The sequence below is a fragment of the Clupea harengus genome, chromosome 5, assembly GCF_900700415.2.
Source record: "Clupea harengus chromosome 5, Ch_v2.0.2, whole genome shotgun sequence".
In the NCBI taxonomy this organism is placed as follows: Eukaryota; Metazoa; Chordata; class Actinopteri; order Clupeiformes; family Clupeidae; genus Clupea; species Clupea harengus.
In genome coordinates, this window is record NC_045156.1 from 15,224,516 (window position 1) to 15,247,015 (window position 22,500).

Below are 22,500 nucleotides of genomic sequence, written 5' to 3' on the forward strand. Positions count from 1 at the left end.
CACATCAAACCTGGTGGGGATGACTGGAGCCTCCGCTGCGGAAGAGAACGACACGGGGCATGAGACCAGACAAGAGCAGCGCACGCCAACAACACACCATTTGATAAACCTCAATCAACACACACACACTGTTTCAAACGCACCGTTTCATAAAGGCTGATTTTGAGAGGAAATAGCCAAATGTCAATGAATGGAACACGGCACATGAATATTCCCCTTGGATCTCCTCTGCAATAACCAGAACAACCTCACACAACACACACACACACACTGGACACAACCTAACATAACACACGCACAACCTCACACAAAACACACTAACTGGACACAACCTCACACAATACACACACACTGGACACCACCTCACAATACACACACACTGGACACAACCTCACACAATACACACACACTGGACACAACCTCACACAATATACACACACTGAACACAACCTCACACAACACACACACTCTGGACACAACCTCACACAACCTCACACACTGGACACAACCTCAAACAATACACACACACACTGGACACAACCTCACACAATACACCAATACACACACACACTGGACCCAACCTCATACAATACATACACACACACTGGACACAACCTCACATTCTGTGTTTGCTAAATACACTCCCCCCCCCCCCCCCCCAACACACACACACACACACACACACACACACACACACACTCACGTTGTCTGTACGTGTGCTCCTTGATCTTGTCGGGGCGGCGGCTGAGGAGGAGGAGGGGCCGCTGGGGCGTGGTGGGGGGCAGGTTCACCACCTTCATCCCCGGCTCCAGGAGCAAGGGGTGGCCCTGGTGGAGGTACCACTGCAGCTCCACATCCACCCCAGTCTGGGCCTGCACCTCCTCAAAGAACACGGAGGCACTGCAGGAGGAGGAGAGGAGAGGAGGAGAGGAGAGGAGAGGCAGAGGAAGAGAGGAGAGAGGTGGAGAGGAGGAGAGGAGGAGGAGAGGAGAGGAGAAGAGGCAGAGGAGGAGAGGAGAGGAGAGAGGTGGAGAGGAGGAGGAGAGGAGAGAGGAGGAAGAGGAGAGGAGGGGAGAGGCAGAGGAAGAGAGGAGAGAGGTGGAGAGGAGGAGGAGAGGAGGATGACAGGAGAGGAGAGAGGGGAGGAGGAGGAGAGGCAGAGGAGGAGAGGAGAGGAGAGAGGTGGAGGAGAGGAGAGAGGGGAGGAGGAGAGGCAGAGGAGGAGAGGAGAGGAGAGGGGAGGAGGAGGAGAGGCAGAGAAGAGGAGGAGAGGAGGAGGAGAGGAGAGGAGGAGGAGGAGGAGAGGAGAGAGGAGAGGAGAGAGGAGGAGGAGGAGAGGAGAGAGGGGAGGAGGAGGAGGAGAGGAGAGGAGAGAGGGGAGGAGGAGGAGAGGCAGAGGAGGAGAGGAGAGGAGAGAGGTGGAGAGGAGGAGGAGAGGAGAGAGGAGGAGGAGAGGAGAGAGGGGAGGAGGAGGAGAGGCAGAGGAGGAGAGGAGAGAGGTGGAGAGGAGGAGGAGAGGAGAGGAGAGAGGGGAGGAGGAGGAGAGGAGAGGAGAGGAGAGAGGAGAGGGGAGGAGGAGGAGAGGCAGAGAAGAGGAGGAGAGGAGGAGGAGAGAGGAGAGGAGAGGAGGAGGAGAGGAAGAGAGGAGAGAGGAGGAGGAGGAGGAGAGGAGAGAGGAGGAGGAGAGGAGAGAGGGGAGGAGGAGGAGGAGAGGAGAGAGGAGAGGAGGAGAGAGGGGAGGAGGAGAGGCAGAGGAGGAGAGGAGAGAGGAGAGGGGAGAGGAGAGAGGAGGAGAGGACAGGAGGAGGAGAGGAGAGAGGAGAGGAGAGGAGGAGGAGAGGCAGAGGAGGAGAGGAGAGGAGAGACGTGGAGAGGAGGAGGAGAGGAAGAGAGGAGAGGAGAGAGGTGGAGAGGAGGAGAGGAGAGAGGAGGAGAGGCAGAGGAGGAGAGGCAGAGGAGGAGAGGAGAGAGGTGGAGAGGAGGAGGAGAGGAAGAGAGGAGAGGAGAGCAGGAGGAGGAGAGGCAGAGGAGGAGATGAGAGAGGAGAGAGGAGGAGGAGATGAGAGAGGGGAGGGAGGAGAGGAGGAGAGAGAAGGAGGAGAGGAGGAGAGGAGAGGAGAGAGGAGGAGGAGGAGAGGAGAGGAGAGAGGGAGGAGGAGGAGAGGAGAGGAGAGGCAGAGAAGGAGAGAGGAGGAGAGGAGAGAGAGGAGGGAGAGGAGAGGAGAGAGGGTGTAGAGGAGGAGGAGAGGAGAGGAGAGGAGAGAGGAGGAGAGGAGGAGAGGCAGAGGTGGAGGAGAGGAGAGAGGGGAGGAGGAAGAGAAGAGAGGAGAAGGGTGGAGAGGAGGAGGAGAGGAGAGGAGAGGAGAGGAGAGAGGAGAGGAGGAGGAGAGGCAGAGGAGGAGGTTTATGAGCAGAAGGAGAGAAAACATCGACATTCTGCAGCTGGATGAGCGGTAGTAATGTGTGTGTGTGTGTGTGTGTGTGTGTGTGTGTGTGTGTGTGTGTGTGTGTGTGTTTTGTCTTTATGAGGCAAATAAACACCCAAGAGGACATGAGCACAACCCTATGAAATGCATAAACGGTTATCATGTCCTAATGTCAGCAGACAGATCCTATAAACCTGCATTTGGACTCGTAAAGAATGGGGGATATCCGTGTGTGTGTGTGTGTGTGTATCCTTATGTGTTGTAAAAGTGTATGTAGATGGTGTGTGTGTGTGTGTGTGTGTCCTTACGTGTTGTAGAAGTGTATGTGTGTGTGTGTGTGTGTGTGTGTGTGTATCCTTATGTGTTGTAAAAATGTATCTAGATGGTGTGTGTGTGTGTGTGTATCCTTACTTGTTGTAGAAGTGTATGTAGATGCTGTGTGTGTGTGTGTGTGTGTCCTTACGTGTTGTAGAAGTGTATGTAGATGGTGTGTGTGTGTGTGTGTGTCCTTACGTGTTGTAGACGTGTATGTAGATGGTGTGTGTGTGTGTGTGTATGTGTGTGTGTGTGTGTGTGTGTGTCCTCACGTGTTGAAGAAGTGTATGTAGATGGTGTGTGTGTGTGTGTCCTTACGTGTGGTAGAAGTGTATGTAGATGGTGTGTGTGTGTGTGTGTGTGTGTGTATCCTTACGTGTTGTAGAAGTGTATGTAGATGGTGTGTGTGTGTGTGTGTGTGTCCTTACGTGTTGTAGAAGTGTATGTAGATGGTGTGTGTGTGTGTGTGTGTGTGTGTGTGTCCTTACGTGTTGTAGAAGTGTATGTAGATGGTGTGTGTGTGTGTGTGTGTGTGTGTGTGTGTGTGTGTGTGTCCTTACGTGTTGTAGAAGTGTATGTAGATGGTGTGTGTGTGTGTTTGTGTGTGTGTGTCCTTACGTGTTGTAGAAGTGTATGTGTGTGTGTGTGTGTGTGTGTGTGTATCCTTATGTGTTGTAAAAATGTATCTAGATGGTGTGTGTGTGTGTGTGTATCCTTACTTGTTGTAGAAGTGTATGTAGATGGTGTGTGTGTGTGTGTGTGTGTGTCCTTACGTGTTGTAGAAGTGTATGTAGATGGTGTGTGTGTGTGTGTGTGTCCTTACGTGTTGTAGACGTGTATGTAGATGGTGTGTGTGTGTGTGTGTGTATGTGTGTGTGTGTGTGTGTGTGTGTGTCCTCACGTGTTGAAGAAGTGTATGTAGATGGTGTGTGTGTGTGTGTGTGTCCTTACGTGTGGTAGAAGTGTATGTAGATGGTGTGTGTGTGTGTGTGTGTGTGTGTGTGTGTGTTGTATCCTTACGTGTTGTAGAAGTGTATGTAGATGGTGTGTGTGTGTGTGTCCTTACGTGTTGTAGAAGTGTATGTAGATGGTATGTGTGTGTGTGTGTCCTTACGTGTTGTAGAAGTGTATGTAGATGGTGTGTGTGTGTGTGTGTTTGTGTCCTTACGTGTTGTAGAAGTGTATGTAGATGGTGTGTGAGTGTGTGTGTGTGTGTCTGTGTGAGTGAGTGTGTGTGTGTCCTTACGTGTTGAAGAAGTGTATGTAGATGGTGTGTGGGTGTGTGTGTGTCCTTACGTGTTGTAGAAGTGTATGTAGATGATGGGTGTGTGGGTGTGTGGGTGGGTGTGTGTGTGTGTGTGTGTGTCTGTGTGTGTGTCCTTACATGTTGTAGAAGTGTATGTAGATGGTGTGTGTGTGTGTGTGTGTGTCCTTACGTGTTGTAGAAGTGTATGTAAATGGTGTGTGTGTGTGTGTGTGTGTGTGTGTGTGTGTGTGTGTGTGTCCTTACGTGTTGTAAAAGTGTATGTAGATGGTGTGTGCCGTGGCCTGCTGCAGGTAGAAGAGGTGGACGGTGACGCGGTGGAGGATGTCGGTGGTGGCGGCCAGGAACTGGTCAAAGCCCCAGCACTTCTCCTGATTGGCCTCCAGGATGCCGGCCAGCACGGGCACCAGCTGCCCCTGCAGGCTCCTGCCAGGGCAAAGCATACACACTCAATTACACTCAATTAAAGTCAACGCGGCTCAATTCAACTCAATTACACACATTTAAACTCACTCAAACTCACAGAGAAGCTCAACTTCATCAGGATTCAATCATTCTGTGTTCAGTTATTCTCAAATGGAACTCAGCCAGGACGTTTGAATTCAATACCTGGAGTTAAACTTCATTTGCATCACATTCAATAAGTTAATCTCTAATGCATACGCAGACCTCTGCCAGTCATTTAATTAAAGTGTCAACATTTCATTTCTCAATCACAGTCAAATGCACTGAAACACAACATCATGTAACACTAATGAATAATGGACTGCTACCCTCCCGGGAACAACCAAATCAAACCAATGCCCAAATGATGCAGTGTGCTGTAATGCACTGACTGACCAGCAGAGGGCCTGTGCTTATGGTCCACTACCTGCGGCATTGTGAGAAGGCCTCACACACTCATCAGCGCAGCACAGCACAACCCTCTCTCACACACACACACACACACACACACACACACACACACACACACACACACACACACACACACACACACACACACACACAACACACACACACACACACACACACACACACACACACCACACACACACACACACACACCACACACACACACACACACACACACAGCAGTTACTACCCTGTTCTGGACACACACAACCCTCTCTCACTCTCACACACACACACACACACACACACACACACACACACACACACACACACACACACACACAACCCTCTCTCACACTCTCACACACACACACATACACACACACACACACACAGTTACTACCCTGCTCTGGACACACACTCAGCCCCACTCACTCTGAGAGCTGGCACTGGCGGGGCAGCTGGTAGCTCCACTCGATGGGCCCCTCGTCCACCCGCTGCTGCCCCGCTATGGCTCTGGTGGGCTTCTCCGTGGTGATCTTATACCTGACGCCGCACGGCCACAACAGGAAGCAGGAAATAACACACTCGGTCAATGTGGACACACGACACAACTCAAGATCAAGGGCACATGTTCAGGTACGTCGAATCACTGCTCTCAACTTTGACTGTTTAGAGGCTGTAGCACCCAACCAGAATTAGTTGGTTTTTTGGACTCGCACACAAATTCCCTCCAGTCGGAGAAAGAGAAGTGTGTACAGTGCACTGCACACACACAGATGATCAACCGTACAGACGGGCAAAGGGCCAATCAGTGATCCGGTTGATGACTGAACTTCACCTTTAAATGACCCCTTGATCTCAGTTCTCCAAAAGAGGAACACTTCCATCACCTTGGGTTCTCAGTTTTACAATGAATGATCTAGGAGTGATCTACATACGATCTAGGAATGATCTAGACATGATCTAGGAATGATCTACATATGATCTAGCAATGATCTAGGAATGATCTAGGAATGATCTAGGAATGATCTAGAAATGATCTAGAAATGATCTAGGAATGATCTAGGAATGATCTAGGAATGATCTATATATGATCTAGGAATGATCTAGACATGATCTAGGAATGATCTAGACATGATCTAGGAATGAATATTGACATGATCTAGACATGATCTAGACATGATCTAGGAATGAATGTTGACATGATCTAGACATGATCTAGGTTCTTCAGTCCAGACACGACTGCCATGAGTTATCTATTCTAGTTCTAGAGCACGTGAACACGTACATGATCTGCTTGTTCCTGCGCGGGCCTCCGTAGGGAATGAACGGTAAGGAACCGGAGGCTGCGTGGTAGAACGTCACCCCGATGCTCCACAGATCCACCGTCACACCGTAGGTCTTCTGCTGAGGCTTTCGGAGAACCGCTCGCTCGTACATGTCAGGGTGCTGCAGAACCATCACACGCACACACACATCAGCACACGCACACACACATCAGCACACACACACACATCAGCACACGCACACACACCAGAACACACACACACGCATCAATGCAAATTAATCTAATAAAAAAAACAGGTCTCCACACACTCACATAACAGCCCTCCCTAACAAGCGCAGTCACGTCCAAACACTAAAGTGCATTAGTACAGTACATGCACCAGTAAAGAAACACACACACACACACACACACACACAGCATTAGGTGAGAGGGGAGAGAAGATATGGGACTGCTCGTGATGTCATGATCCCAGAGGGGTGTTTACAGACAGCAGTGAAGCTTCACTATTCTTAACTCATGGCTTTTAAATGCACTCTCCAGTACAACACACACACACACACACACACACACACACACACACACACACACACACACACACACACACACACACACACACACACACACACACACACACAGGCTTACTATTACACCTCTGCACTATCAACATCTGTGCAATCCAGTCTGCTAATTGACAGTTCCTGAAGTTGAATGCAAATATCTCTCCCTTCCATCTCCCTCTCCTCCTCTCCTCTCAGTCAGTCACTCTCTCTCTCTCTCTCTCTCTCTCTCTCTCTCTCTCCCTCTCCCACTTTTCTCACTCTTCTCTCACCTCAATTAAAATGGCTTTCCATACAATACAACATTGCCAAAGCATATTGACACAAACTATACAATTGAAATAAAAATAAATAAACAAAACAAACAATAAGCAGTAACAGTACAAAGGGCATGCAGAACAAGAGGGACTAGAAGTTAGGGAAGTAACACAGAATATATACAGTACATATAACAAGTTAATTATTAATGAGTAAACATTAGGTATTAGCCATGTGGGTTCACAGAGCTGTGGAGCTCATGGCAGGCTGCTACATATCATGCTGCCAGTCTACAGCAGTCCTCCCTCCCTCCCAGTAGAGTCGGGATTCTCTCCAAATCACTTAGATAAAGGAATTATGTGAATATTTGTATTATTTTGGCAGAATATTTGGCAAAACTAAGACTTTGGTATTGGTTGCAGTGAGTTAGGAAGTGCAGCCATGTCTGTCCTGTTCCCTGGTCACAGTAAGAACACAACCTCTCCTCTCCTCCAGGTCTGTCTGTCTGTGCCAGCCTACATCTATTCCCCCTCTCCTCTCCTCTCTCCTCTCTCCTCCTCTCCTCTCCTCTCTCTCTCCTCTTGCCGTCTCCCTCTCCCTCTTTCTTTCCTTTCCTCTCCTCTCCTCTCCTCTCCTCTCTCCTGTCCTCCCCATCTCTCCGTGTCTCTCACCAGGTACTCCTCTGTGCCGTAGATGGACATGAACTTCTCATCGTCCTCCAGTTCCCTCGCCGCCCCGAAGTCGGTGAGTTTGTAGACGGAGCACCCGTCCTCCCCCACCCGCCTCATGATGTTGCCCGGCTTGATGTCGCGGTGGACCACCCCGTTCTCCCGCAGATGGTTCATCCCGTGCACTGGGCAGGAAGAGAGAGAGAGCAGTCAGACCCCCCTCTTCCCCATCGCTCATTCCAACACAGACTAATCGCACGGAGACGCCCTGTGTGTTGGGTTTTACATTTGTGAGCTTTAAGTGTTACCGTGTACATACAGGTGCTATTAGCCCTGTGTAAAAGAACATGTAATGAGCACAGGTGTACATTACGCGTGCACACACACACACACACACACACACACACAATACACTTCTCAGCACCTTTGAGTGCTGCTGCTCCATCACCCCCCCCTCCACCCTCCCTAATACCCCACCCGCCCCACTCACCCACACACTGCAGCACGACGAGGAACTCGGCCTCCGGCAGCCCAAAGGCGTTCTCGGGTTCCTCGAGCAGGTTCAGCAGACTCCCTCCAGAACAGTACTCCATCACCAGAACCTTCTGCTTCGGGTTCATGTGCATCTGGGAGGGGAGAACCGAGGAACAAGCAGGTGTGTGTGTGTTTAAGAGAGTGGGACAACTTGTGTGTGTAGTGGAGGGTGGAGCAGGATCATCCCCAGCCTGTGTGTGTGTGTGTGTGTGTGTGTGTGTGTGTGGAGCAGGATCATCCCCAGCCTGTGTGTGTGTGTGTGTGTGTGTGTGTGTGTGTAGTGGAGGGTGGAGCAGGATCATCTCCAGCCTGTGTGTGTGTGTGTGTGTGTGTGTGTGTGTGTGTGTGTGTGTGTGTGTGTAGTGGAGGGTGGAGCATCCCTAGCCTGCCGTAACCAGACCCAAATGCCCTTCGTGAATACAGAGGGTCTGGCCTCGCTCCGCAGGGGATTGTGTGTGTGTGTGTGTGTGTGTGTGTGTGAGAATAGAGAGGGTCTTCCCATGCTCCGCTGGGGATTGTTTCCAGTCGTTGCATCCTAATGGGTGTGGACTTTGGGCTAATTCTCAAACCATTGGGCTAGCCTTTAACCAATCAGCATTGCCCATAACTCACACCATAACAGTCTGGGGATAGTTTACTAGTTTACTCCTCTGCATTTAAAACAAGGAGGAAGGCAAACGCCTCACGACTACACCGATATACATTACAGTCTGGTGATATGTAGATGTGTGAAGATTAACTAGTTCAATGACCCAATTATTCTCCAAGAGGAAACAGGAAGAGACGTATGAGAGAAAGATGCCTCACTGTGACGAATGGGTTACTGTCGGGACAGCGCAAACAGAGTTAATGATTTATGTTCAAAGAGTTCTCTTCAAAGCACATTATTACAGAACAAAACAGCTTCCTCAGATCCTCCAACACAAAGAAGATTCTGCTGATAAACCAGACACACGTCACACACAGAGATTAGCATCAGCTTTCACACACACGTAAACACACACACACACACAAACACGCGCATGCCCACAGCGGCATTAAAGTATTCTCACCTTCTCTCTCTCTATTTCTCACACACACACACACACACACACACACACACACACACACACACAAGCATTACTACATTCTCTCTCTCTCTCACACACACACACACACACACGCACATCATCTGTTCCTGCACACACCTCCTCCACGGCGAAGAGCTTGACGATGTTGACGTGGTTGAGTCGCCGCAGCATCTCGAACTCGCGCATCTGCACCTCGTAGGGCCGGCTGTAGCTCAGCATGTTGAACACTTTCACCGCCACCAGCTCTCCGGTCTTCTGCTCACAGGACAAGTAGAAGGACACAAGGGAACCGGATCAGAACGTCTCAGAACCGGATGACAATGGGGAGTTTCTGCCTTTCGTGCAGCAAAGGCCTTGGTTTTTCACTGAGTCCGTAACCTGCCAATTAACTGCAAACCTCATTTTAATTTCACATTTACATTTGGACTTTGTCAATCACAGTGCAAGCTCCAATCATAGCATGGCTTCCACTGAGACACCCCTATGAGCACACACACACACACTGGACACACACAAACACACACACACACACACACACAACTATGAGCACACACACACACACTGGACACACACACCACTTTGTGCACACACACACACACACACACACACACACACACAACTATGATAACACACACACACACACACACACACACTGGACACACACACCACTTTGTGCACACACACATACACACACACACACACTGGACACACACACACAACTATGATAACACACACACACACACACACACACACACACAACTATGAGCACACACACACACACACTGGACACACACACAACTATGAGCACACACACACTCACACACACACACACACACTGGACACACACACCTCTTTGTGCACACACACACACCACTATGAGCCCATCATGTGTCTATGGACATGAATTACAAGCGGGAGAATGCCCTCAAAATGGACACGTCAGGCTCACATCTTCACCTGACTTGATCACTATTATCCTGAAGCTGTCGATTCAGGTGACAGATCTATCAGTTCCGCGGCCGACAGGAGACAGGAGGAGATTCATTGGGTTCCCTCCGTCACTATTGATCCCTGCGTAGTTCTACTGGGACACCGCAGTGCCAGTACTAGACTCAGACAAACTGCAGCGCGAGGGCAACCCCCTTACTTTGTTTCGGGCTTTGTGAACGCTGGCGGTGGCTCCTTGCCCCAGGACGTCGTCCAGGGACCAGAGGTAGCTGGCTGTGCTAGCTGTCATTGTCTAGCGATGGAGGCTCACTTCAGCACGGTACTGGATTGACATTTAGAGAGAGAGAGAGAGAGAGAGAGAGAGAGAGAAGCATGTCACTCAACTTGCCTCTGCTTGTTATTTCTTAAATGCAAATCACCAACAATGGCCCCCCTTCCTCTCTCCCCCTCTCTCACACACACACACACGCATACACACAGATAGAGACAGGCACACACAGATCGATAGATATAAACAGGAAATATCAAATATTGAAGAGAGAACTGTAATATGAAGCGAAATACCTTCAGCAGCGATTCACAACAAACGCCAACTCGGGTTGCACGTTACGGCTTAGACGTCCTGGCTGCAGTAAATGTCAGAGGAAACAGTGGCTTCCTCCCTGGAACAGGTAAGCGCAAGGTAGCGACAAAGTTACACAACTTTCATCCGTCACATTGTTGACATACCTTCTTACTCAAAACAACGGTATGCTCCATTCTAATGGTAAGGTAATGATCCGGTAGAAAATCTTTGTTAACACTTATACTAACTGAAGTCATGGTTTAAGCAAAACTGACAAAACTCAAGTAAAAGAAATATCGTAGAATCTATCAAAATGTAACAGAATACAGGCAGACGGTTAGAAAAAAAATGCGGTGAGAACAAAATTAGTTGTAATAACCTTGCCCCTCATTGTGATGGTGTGAGTTGCCAACACAGCAATCTTTGAGTGACAATGCTGGTGGAATTTCCTCGGAGATTCTGAAGTTTCGATCTGCTAAGGGGGACTTCCTCGTTTGGTCGTTAAGAGGTAGAACTCTTTTGTTTTTAAAGACACAGCGTCTTTATTCAGAACAGTATTCGTTAACGCATGAATGAAATGTGAGCTTATTATGATGAAACGAACGTAAGTAATTAAATATAGTCTACGCACCGAATAGTTAAACTATTAACTATCACAATATGACTAATGAATAGTTATGTAAAACAATACCTCTATTTTATTAGTAGCGGATGCACGTCGGCCCCTAGCGGTAAGGATCGATATAATGTCCTTTGTTGTCAAATGCAAAGGCATTCATTGTGACATGTCCAATAGGACTATTAGAGGAGGACAAATTGAAATGTCTTCATTAAAGCAGCTATACGGAGTTCTGTTCCAAAACTAGTAAGCTAACTACCTAAAAGGCATGCAAAAGCCTTGCAGCTGGCAATGTCATGCGTGTGAAAGCTTTTCTTCCATTTTTGCAGGGTGTTCCAGTCCGGTACACAGAACTACATAGGGCATATCCTGGATGGCTAGTGGGGAGGACAGAGGTGTTTATCTGTCCTTCACATGACCATATGTTATAAAAATTAATTTGAGGATGGTACCATAACTAGTTGCCTATAAAACCATACCTCAAAAAGTGTCAAATTGTTGTATAGTGTTACATTAAGTTGTGCTTATTCATCCCCCTGAGCGTATGTCTGCAGGAGGTTCTGAAAGAGGAACAGGCTTTGAGATGACCTCTGAACCTAGCAGTGAGTCAGATTCACATACATGTAAACTCCATAGAGGTAGCTTACATTCACCGTTCAGTCGGCAGGTTCCACGATGGCTATTGGTCAGGCGACCGTATCATAGAGCATAGGTTACCATGGCTGGCATGCATTGGAACATGGTCAGACCCCGCAGTATCTGTAGGAAGCCACACAGTCCCCTTTCATGGTTCCTGTTCTTATGCTATGTAAGGCATGGCCACTGAGTCCCATAACATCTTCTCTCTGCATCAGTACAGGCTGCCTTCCTCCAAACCTCTGACAGCTTCCTCTCTCAAATACCAGCACAGGGTTTGTGTGTGTCTCCAGTTCTCCTCAATCTCCAAACCTACTTCCCCAGAACGCGGGGTATTACCTCCTTTCATCTCCCCCTGTGTGTGTGTGTGTGTTTTGTACTGATTTAGATGAACCGGTATATCACTATGCTAATGACACTGAGGTCATGGGGTCAGTATGAGAGAGAGCACATGCAGATGAACTATAGCGCTGATGGACTGTAGGCCACTTTAGATGAAAGCCTCTGCTGAATACTCTTTTTACTGTGTGTCTGTGTGTGTGCTCTGCTTAATACCCTTTTGACTGGGCCTGCTCAGTGGCAAATCAGTCCATATTCATTTATTTAGATAGTGCCATTAACTATTAATTAACTATAGCACAATTAACTATTTACATTGCCTAAAAGCGTTTTGCTGAGGCCGAGGCCTGAACCCACTAGTGCAAGCAACTTCACCAGTTCCTGTCACCCTATATGCTGTGTCTGAAAGTCATAATTCCTCAGAAGCATTTCATCCAAAGTCCCCCGTACTCCCCACAGAATGAGTCAACAACACCAAGCCATGAGTGTTTATAGCAAGCAAATGTTTATTAAAAAAGAGAGTTTTCTACCAGAACTACACATGGAATTATATATGGTCTATTGGAGAGTAAACAACTATTGCCATACTGTACAATATTGTACCAAAAAGCATAAGTGTGTACCTCTGTCATATACAGCATTGTATATACAAACAAGAATCATAACACAGGAGTCATCTGCTAACATCAGACTTTTGAGTGGACAACTATAAATATATCTGACAATACAGTCATTTAAGTTTATTTTTTTAAATGTTTTTCTTTGTTTTTGTTGTGTTTGTTTGCAATGGTCATGAAATACATATTTAACAGGAGTTATGATTACAAAATAACAACGATAATATTTCATCCACACTCTGCTGGTTCACAAGCTCATGATGCGATTTCAAGTGCACGTTGACAGACGCTGGGACATCCCAGAGACGAAGACGGAGAAGGAGGGGGGGACTCTAAAGCAACACCAGGCTTCAATTATACAGCGTAGTCCTGATCGACAGAAACACACACACACGGCTGCAGTGTGATGGACACACACTGCAGCCGTGTGTGTGTGAACATTTTACATCAAATGCTGATGAATAGGTGTCACATCTTCCCCCTCAAACACACACACACACTTCTCTCTTCTCTGGACTCAACAGCTTCCAGTTTCCAGATGAGGTATTGAGCAAAAACACATTGTGACATACATATTCATCTTCAAACACCCACACCAGATCACAGTCACAGGCGCCACCTGTTACGACGATCAAAGACATTAACGTTTCATTCATGTCCTTTTCATTCGTTTAGAAGCCGAGTAGCGTGATTGGTGAAACAGGTTACAGGTGAAGACAGGTGTATGAAAATAAGAGCCAATCCCTCTCCGTCCTCTCTGCTGCAAAGACTGTTTGACTAATGAGGGACTTAAAGAGCAGCTTTACTCCATAGACATGAATACTCAGGGGAGTTAAAGAGAGCTTCACTCAGGCCAGAGACATGAATACTGAGGGAGTTAAAGACTGCTTCACTCAGGCCAGATACATGACTACTGAGGGGGTTAAAGACTGCTTCACTCAGGGGAGTTAAAGACTGCTTCACTCAGGCCAGATACATGACTACTGAGGGGGTTAAAGACTGCTTCACTCAGGCCATAGACATGAATACTGAGGGAGTTAGAGGGACAGAGAGAAGATCTGGCCGTGTTTATGTTCGCTGAGATTTTCCACTTTCATTGCATGTCTGTAACCACAACCGGACACAAGTACAGAGTGCATTCACACACCTCCGGACACAAGACAAACCCTTGGTGACGCAGAAGACAAACCCACATCCTTGGTCACGCAGAAGGCACTAAAATCAGATTAGAGTAAGAGATGTTTTATTACTTATCAGTTAGGGACAGACGTCCTCTCTGTCTCGGTCTCTGACTCAGTCTGGTTTTATCACTTAGGGACAGATGTCCTCTGTGTCTGTGTCTGTCTCTACTCAGTCCCACTCTAGATGTATTACTTAGGGACAGACGTCCTCTGTGTCTCTGCTGTGACTCCATCTCACTCTGGTGTTATTGTGTCTCTGCTGTGACTCCATCTCACTCTGGTGTTATTGTGTCTGTGACTCCATCTCACTCTGGTGTTATTGTGTCTCTGCTGTGACTCCATCTCACTCTGGTGTTATTGTGTCTGTGACTCCATCTCACTCTGGTGTTATTGTGTCTGTGACTCCATCTCACTCTGGTGTTATTGTGTCTGTGACTCCATCTCACTCTGGTGTTATTGTGTCTCTGCTGTGACTCCATCTCACTCTGGTGTTATTGTGTCTGTGACTCCATCTCACTCTGGTGTTATTGTGTCTGTGACTCCATCTCACTCTGGTGTTATTGTGTGTCTGCGTGTGCTCAGGAGCAGAGAGACCGACTGCTTGGACTCCCTGGCTGAGAGGATGAGAGAGAGGAGTCTGATCGGTATTGAGTGGAACAGTCAGGTGTGTGTGAGGGAAGAGTAGGAGCTGCATTCAGGGTGATATATGTGTGTGTGGGTGTGTGTGTGTGTGTGTGTGTAAGGCCCAGTGCTGTCAGAGGCCGAGACTCGTCTCTGAGAAAGTGAAGAGTCCAGTCAGAGTGAGGAGAGGGGTAATCAGTGCAGCTCCCTCTTGTGGCGTGGTGCAGTACTGCACAGTCAAGCTTACCTTTGTGAATTATACAATGAATGACCTGTTCGTGCTGCGTCACGATACACACACACAGACGCGCAAACTGACGCACACATGGAAGTGTGCCACACAGGTTCCACAAGAGCATGCACACACACGCATACAAATACTACACATACACTCACACTCACGCACACAGTACAACCATACAGTTATTGTGATATCATCTTTAAAGTAGAGTAAAGAAGGAAGTCAGACATTTTGTTTCCCCAGAAGACAGAAGCCATGTTGTGCCTCCACATAAGGAGAGCTTGGCGTCGACTGATATGACTTTCATAAGACATTATTCCCCATCTGTCGATTTCCAGTTATACTTCATAGAACATTTCTATTCTTTTCTTTTGAAATCACTGTACATAAATGGCCTATGACTGAGAGTTAGTGACAGGACACAGGATCACACAGAGATGTTTGAGTTTGACTTGAAGAGTGTGTGTGAGTGTGTGTGTGTGTGTGTGTGTGTGACAGAGTTAATTACAGGACACAGGATCACACAGAGATGTTTGAGTTGAAGAGTTGCTGTTTTGGAAATATCTCTGCAGCCGGTATCTACAGGCCTGCTGGCCACTAGCAGCTGAATGATGCGTTCCCATTGATGCTATAGCCGAGAGGAAGTGTGTGTGTGGGTGTGTGGGTGTGTTTTCCAGCTGATGCTGTAGCAGAGAGGAACTGCAAAACTTGCCTTGAAGACTCATGCAGAGATAAACTGGTTTCAGAAAGCTTATGTCACACACAGAAAGGGTGTGTGTGTGTGTGTGAATGTGTTAGTGCGTGCGCGCGTGTGTGTGTGTGTGTGTGTGTGTGTGTTAGTCCATCTCTGTGTTGTGTCTTATTAAAACTGAATTTCTTATTGCAGAGTAGGTGCTACACGTGCCTGTCGTTATCTTATCTTACAGTAGGTGTTCTGTCCAAAACACCAGCGGACTCCAGAACCTATAGATCTGGCCCTGCTCTGAGCCCAGCCGAGCCCAGCCGAGCCCAGCCGAGCCCAGCAGAACCCGATCCGGAGCAAGCTTGCTATGCAGCTCAGTGGGGTGAAGTCCGGGTCCAGTGGGTCACGCCCGAGGAGCCGAACCGACCGCTCTGCCAGCTTGGCTCTTCATGAGGAGCTCTACGAGGAGATGTCCAGGGCGGAGAGAACCACACACACACACACTCACACACACACACTCACACCATGGTGCGGATCTGGTTCTGGAGTCGCTCCCGTTAGCTGCTACCCGGTAGGGTTTCCTTGAGGGGTACGTGAGGAGAGAGTCCTGCCTTCCTGGTGTCCTCCGCCAATAAAAAGCCAGCCTGGTGTCCTCCGCCAATCAAAAGCCACCAAAACAACGCAAGCCGCAGAAAAATACACAAATTCAATCCGCCGTTCCACCGCAATCCCTACATACAGCCTTTATATATATATATATATAAAAAATCTCACATCTGTCTGCTCAGTCTGAAACCTTCCAGTCTGATCCTTCATCCCTCCTTCTCATTCCCTCTCTTTCTCTCTCTCTCTCTCTCTCTCTCTCTATCTCTCTATCTATCTCTCTGGATGATGGCTAATTCAGTTTCCCGTTGTGAGCAGCGATGTCAGCCTATTCTTGTCCACCAGTTTTTTCACAGTTTATGTCCTTGCGAAGCCGTTGTGTCTGTTGGCCATTCTTTCAAATATAACTATAAAACAGTAAATTAAGTAAGGAAAAAAAAGAAGAGGTTATCGGGACCTTTCGGGATCACCCCATCGCACGGAGTGTCCGGTTAGGGGTCTACTGCACGGCACGGCTGTGTGTACGCGCTGCGGAGGTAATAACGCGACACACACGCCACTCAAACACTCACAGCCGTGATGCTGAACTCTGCTAAGATCCCATTCCAAGACAAAATCATCATCATCATCATCATCATCATCATCATCATCGTTATTATCATCATCATCATCATCATCAAGCCATTAAAAAATCTTGCCCATCGGGGGCATTTGGAAGTAAAAGGCTAAAAATAAGTGGGAGTTAGAGTCCTGCTCCACACACAAGGTGTTAAAGAAAGACAGTGGTAGGGGTCAGAGGTCAGAGGGGTGTGGGGTGTGGGGGGGTCACACCGGACAGGACTTGTCCGCAGGAGGGGGCGGAGGAGGTGGGGTAGGGGGGATGGAGGTGGTGGGGGACCCCATGGCTCCGCTGCTCCCAGACGAGCCTCCAGTTTTGGGGAACACCACTGGCTTGGGGCGCGTGGCGGGGGGGCGGATCTCCCTGAAGGAGGAGGAGGAGAGGCCCATGGAGGAGGAAGAGGAGGTCGGGGAGGAGCAGGAGGCCAGCAGCGGGCTCTTGGGGTTGGCACCTTTGCCCGGGCGGAAGGTGCTGGGCATGTCGGACGCCGAGCTGGCGCTGCGCTGGAGCGGGTGCTGGGGGGCGTCCACCTCCCGCAGCAGACGGGAGTGCAGGGGGCTGGACGGTTCAGAGACCCCGCCTCCAACCACGCCCCCAGACTTGAGCTGCTCCAGCGTATCCAGGACGACGTCGGGGGCGTGCTTCACCGAGCTCTGCCTCTCCAGCTCCCGAAGCTCGCTCAGAGCCGTGTTCATGGTGGCCTCGATGTCCTGAGAGAGAGATGGAGAGAGAGAGATGGATGGAGGGAGAGAGAGAGATGGAGAGAGAGAGAGAGAGGGGGGAGAGAGAGAGATACAAAAAGAAAGAGTGAGTAATAAAGAAGGTAGGGAAGAGAGAGACAGAGAGGTAGAGCGAACAAGAGAGGAAAAAAAATGGAGGTGAAGAGAAACAGAGTTAGGAGTGACGAGAGAAAAATAGGAGCACATGGCATCCATTAGACACCTGTTTGGCCTGAGGTGGCACGATGCCCTCCTGAGGTGGCACGATGCCCTCCTGAGGTGGCACGATGCCCTCCTGAGGTGGCACGATGCCCTCCTGAGGTGGCACAATGCCCTCCTGAGGTGGCACAATGCCCTCCTGAGGTGGCACAATGCCCTCCTGGACTCTCCATTCCTCTCAGCCGCCCTTATCTGACTTTCCTAAACATCAGTGACAGACAGACCACCTCCATAAGAAGGAGACATCTACTGATGCTCAGCCTCAAACCAGCCGTGAAACTATAGCACACACACACACACACACACACACACACACACACACACACACACACACAGAAGGGAGATACTACAGAGACTGGAGCTGTAAGGCCGTCATAGGACAGGGGCAGTCTGCAGCTGACGTTAAAGGCTAACCATGCAATCACACAGACAACACAGGAGAGAGACAAAGCGACCGCCTGCCGTTCATTTTCACTGAGGGTTTTGCAATTTACAACAACATGAGACAAGTGGCCATTGCATCGCCAACTAGGCGGGGTTAAAAATGTTCACAATTGCAAACTTGCTACTGGTAGTCAGCTTGATAGTCAGTCAACATTTTGTCAGTCATTGACTTCGCTTTCGCAGAGCTAACTAATGTCTTGCCTACTTGTTCAGTTCCATAACCCAGTAACCACAAGTCAGGAACCCCCATAAGCCACCAGCTACGAACGTGCCTATCTCCTGTACCGTCCGTGTGCATGTAGAGTAACGATGCTAGCCATGCTAACGAGTAGTGATGGACAGTAATGCATTCCCTGGAGCCCAGCAGAGTGATGTTTACTCCTCACGCTCCTCTTTCTGTCTTCTCCCTCTGGCAGTAAACACACTTCTGCAGGATATACTTTGTGTGAGGCATCTCTCTCTCTCTCTCTCTCTCTCTCTGAGGATGGTGATTACACTTTGAAAGAAGCTTAAAGCTCGGCCAGTCTAAGTCGATGAGGCTCCTCTGTGTGTTTGTGTGTGTGTGTGTGTGTCTGGCAGGGAAATAGTTCTCAGGGAAGATGGAGTATTCTTCTCCTTTCTGCAATCAGCCCCTTAATCAGCCCCTCAATCAACCCCACAATTAACCCTTCAATCAACCCCTCAATCAGGGCTTGAAATCAGCCCTTCAATCAACCCCTCAATCAGCCCTTCAATCAACCCCTCAATCAACCCCTCAATCAACCCCTCAATCAACCCCTCAATCAACCCCACAATCAGCCCTTCAATCAACCCTTCAATCAACCCCTCAATCAACCCTTCAATCAACCCCTCAATGAACCCTTCAATCAACCCCTCAATCAATCAACCCCACAATCAGCCCCTCAATCAACCCTTCAATCAGCCCCTCAATCAACCCTTCAATCAACCCCTCAATCAACCCTTCAATCAACCCCTCAATCAGGGCTTGAAATCAGCCCTTCAATCAACCCCTCAATCAGCCCTTCAATCAACCCCTCAATCAACCCCTCAATCAACCCCACAATCAGCCCCTCAATCAACCCCTCAATCAACCCTTCAATCAACCCCACAATCAGCCCTTCAATCAACCCCTCAATCAACCCCTCAATCAACCCTTCAATCAACCCTTCAATCAACCCCTCAATCAATCAACCCCACAATCAGCCCCTCAATCAACCCTTCAATCAGCCCCTCAATCAACCCCTCAATCAATCAACCCCTCAATCAACCCTTCAATCAACCCCTCAATCAACCCCTCAATCAGGGCTTGAAATCAGCCCCTCAATCAGCCCTTCAATCAACCCCTCAATCAAGGCTTGAAATCAGCCCTTCTCTTTTGCCTTTAGTGGGTTAATACATTAGTCTGTGTGTGTGGGTCTGTTATATCATGTGGATTAAACATGAAACCCAAAGATTCTTTGTTTTTTTTTCTATACGATTGTACTGTTTAATATTTTAGTGTGTGTGTGTGTGTGTGTTTGTGTGTGGTAAGTGTTATACACACCTGGGAGCTATGCTCCACCTGGGCGAACACCTCCGGGTCAAAGGGCCGGTGGTTGCTGAAGCTCTTGGAGCGCCCCGCGGTGGTGGCCTTGCGGATCTGCGGGCTCTCCACCTTGGTCTTGAGGGAGGAGTGGCGTGTGATGGAGTTCAGCACGCTGTGGGCGCTCACCGGGCGCTTGTCGGCTCCGCCCTCCTTCGCCAGGCCCGCCACGGGCATGGAGGTGGCACGCATACTACCCCCTGTTGCTCCCGGAGACAAGGGCGGGGGTAAGACCTCACTCAGACCCTCCGCGGTCCGGAAGGCTCTTCTGATACTCCCACTGGACTGCTTCCTCATCCTACAAGAGAGACAGACAGAAAAAGAGAGACAGACAGAAAGAAAGATAGAAAGATAGAAAGAAAGAAAGATGGGAAGGGGGCTAGATTAGTGGGAGTGTGCTAAACATATTTTAATGAATAAATCTCCAACAGGTTTTGGGATGTCACATGGAATAGTAACTGATGAGTGAGTGACTGTAAGGCGCGCACACACACACACACACACACACACACACACACACACACACACACACACACACAATTTTTACGGGTGAGTGTACGGGTGTACTACTGAGTTACACATGCAGACGCACTTGTTGAGGTTGGCCAGGTAGATGTCAGCCACATGGCCTCCTGTGGGTGAGCTAGCGCTGCCTCTAGTGGACACTTTCTCTCCCTGCAGGCCAGACTCATGGGAGCCCTCCAGGTCAGCTTTGGGACTGCCTCTACCAGTGAAGCCATCAGGCCTAGAGTGCACACACAGACACACACATCAGTGAGAGGATTATACACACACACACACACATATATATACACCAACATCAGGAAGAGGATAACACACATTCACAGAGCAACAGAAAACGTACAAACCTATCAGGTTTCAGATTAACCCAAGCCCGACTGTTAGCAGAACATACATACATGTCTTCACTAGCACTATGTACTGGTGATGTTAGCATGTGTGCTAGTTTAGTTGATGTCTCTTGCACTGCTATGTACCAGCGATGATGTTAGCATGTGTGCTAGTTTAGTTGATGTCTCTTGCAGTGCTATGTACCAGTGAGGATGTTAGCATGTGTGTTATTCTTGCTTACATGTCCTGCAGTGCTATGTACTGGTGGTCAGGGACGTGCACAGGAATTGTGAAGGGCCATTGCTCTGCCCTGGAAAAAAGGGGCAACACGTTAATTTTTGTAACCGCTGCCGGCACTCCCCCTCCCCCCGCGCACATATTCCGCGATTACATGAAGTTCTGCAGCCGTAATACTATTTAAAAAAAAATATATATTTCCTTTGGAGGGGCAACTTCAGTCGAGGAGGGCAAACGGGCAGTTGCCCCGAGCAACCTTAGCCCCCTCCTGTGCACGTCCCTGCTGGTGGTGATGTTAGAGTGTGTGCTAATCTCACTTACGTGTCCTGCAGTGCTATGTACTGGTGGTGTTGTTAGCATGTATGCTAGTTTAGCTTACGTGTCCTGCAGTGCTATGTACTGGTGGTGTTGTTAGCATGTGTGCTAGTTTTGCTTACGTGTACTGCAGTGCTATGTACCGGTGGTGTCGTAGCATGTGTGCTAGTTTAGCTTACGTGTCCTGCAGGGCTGTGTACTGGTGGTGTTGTTAGCATGTGTGCTAGTTTAGCTTACGTGTCCTGCAGTGCTATGTACTGGTGGTGTTGTTAGCATGTGTGCTAGTTTAGCTTACGTGTCCTGCAGTGCTATGTACTGGTGGTGTTGTTAGCATGTGTGCTAGTCTCTCTTACGTGTCCTGCAGTGCTATGTACTGGTGGTGTTGTTAGCATGTGTGCTAGTTTAGCTTACGTGTCCTGCAGGGCTATGTACTGGTGCGGAACCAGTCCACTGGCTCCATTGTGACGCCCCTCCCACCAGTCATCAGAGGCGCGGCGGTAGAGCAGAAGAGACGCCCCCTTCTTGAACGACAGCTCGCGATTGGTGCGGCCAGAGTAGTCGTAGCGCGCGATCGCCTCAATGGGGTCCGACTCTGAAACAACCAATGATCCTGGGGTTGAACCAAAGATGGAGAGAAGCAGAGACAGGAGGAGAGGGAGAGCAAGAGAGAGTGCAACAGTGAGATATGAAGAAGGACAGAGAGAGAGAGAGAGAGAGAGAGAGAGAGAGTGCAACAGCAAGAAATAAAGAAGGACAGAGAGAGAGGGAGAGAGCAACAGCGAGAAATAAAAAAGGGGAGAGAGAGATGGAGAGAGCAAAGCCGGAGAAAGAGATATAAAGAGATAGTGTAAGGGGAAATAGAAAGAAAGAGAGAAAGGGAGAAGAGGGGAGAAAGAGCAGGTGTTAGAATTAGTATCAAAGCAGCCAGGCAGCACAGAAAGCAGACACACACTGGCCCAGATCCGGCCCAGATTCGGCTGAGTTCTGGTTGGTTAGCGCAGCTGGTTAGCACAGCTGGTTAGCACAGCAGGTCATTCACTGTGAGAGTCGGCTGAGTTCTGGGAGGTTAGCGCAGCTGGTTAGCACAGCAGGTAATTCACTGTTCTGGGAGGTTAGCACAGCTGGTTAGCGCAGATGGTTAGCACAGCAGGTCATTCACTGTTCTGGGAGGTTAGCACAGCTGGTTAGCACAGCTGGTTAGCACAGCAGGTCATTCACTGTGAGAG

General features: G+C 48.9%; 2 protein-coding genes across 9 annotated transcripts in view; both read right to left on the reverse strand.

The window, feature by feature from the left end:
* Nucleotides 1-11,242, reverse strand: part of ikbke (inhibitor of nuclear factor kappa B kinase subunit epsilon) — a 22,247-nt gene extending 11,005 nt beyond the window's left edge. For both annotated transcript variants that reach the window (XM_031567834.2, XM_031567835.2), the window contains exons 1-11: nucleotides 11,128-11,242; nucleotides 10,748-10,845; nucleotides 10,383-10,505; nucleotides 9,353-9,490; nucleotides 8,122-8,257; nucleotides 7,635-7,816; nucleotides 6,149-6,309; nucleotides 5,293-5,403; nucleotides 4,252-4,431; nucleotides 704-900; nucleotides 1-35 (exon numbers count right to left, since the gene is read on the reverse strand). The exon at nucleotides 1-35 is cut by the window's left edge and continues 24 nt beyond it. In XM_031567834.2, the coding sequence (XP_031423694.1) occupies nucleotides 1-35; nucleotides 704-900; nucleotides 4,252-4,431; nucleotides 5,293-5,403; nucleotides 6,149-6,309; nucleotides 7,635-7,816; nucleotides 8,122-8,257; nucleotides 9,353-9,490; nucleotides 10,383-10,472 (1,230 nt within the window). In that variant the 5' untranslated portion in view covers nucleotides 10,473-10,505; nucleotides 10,748-10,845; nucleotides 11,128-11,242. The remainder of the gene's footprint in view (nucleotides 36-703; nucleotides 901-4,251; nucleotides 4,432-5,292; nucleotides 5,404-6,148; nucleotides 6,310-7,634; nucleotides 7,817-8,121; nucleotides 8,258-9,352; nucleotides 9,491-10,382; nucleotides 10,506-10,747; nucleotides 10,846-11,127) is intronic.
* Nucleotides 11,243-14,629: 3,387 nt separating this feature from the next.
* Nucleotides 14,630-22,500, reverse strand: part of srgap2 (SLIT-ROBO Rho GTPase activating protein 2) — a 126,167-nt gene continuing 118,296 nt past the window's right edge. For 4 of the 7 annotated variants that reach the window (XM_031567839.2, XM_031567840.2, XM_031567836.2 and 1 more), the window contains 5 exons: nucleotides 21,686-21,884; nucleotides 20,964-21,032; nucleotides 20,463-20,615; nucleotides 19,832-20,168; nucleotides 14,630-17,616 (listed from right to left, as the gene is read on the reverse strand). In XM_031567839.2, the coding sequence (XP_031423699.1) occupies nucleotides 17,113-17,616; nucleotides 19,832-20,168; nucleotides 20,463-20,615; nucleotides 20,964-21,032; nucleotides 21,686-21,884 (1,262 nt within the window). In that variant the 3' untranslated portion in view covers nucleotides 14,630-17,112. The remainder of the gene's footprint in view (nucleotides 17,617-19,831; nucleotides 20,169-20,462; nucleotides 20,616-20,963; nucleotides 21,033-21,685; nucleotides 21,885-22,500) is intronic. The other 3 variants (XM_031567841.2, XM_031567844.2, XM_031567843.2) reach the window with 3 other exon arrangements.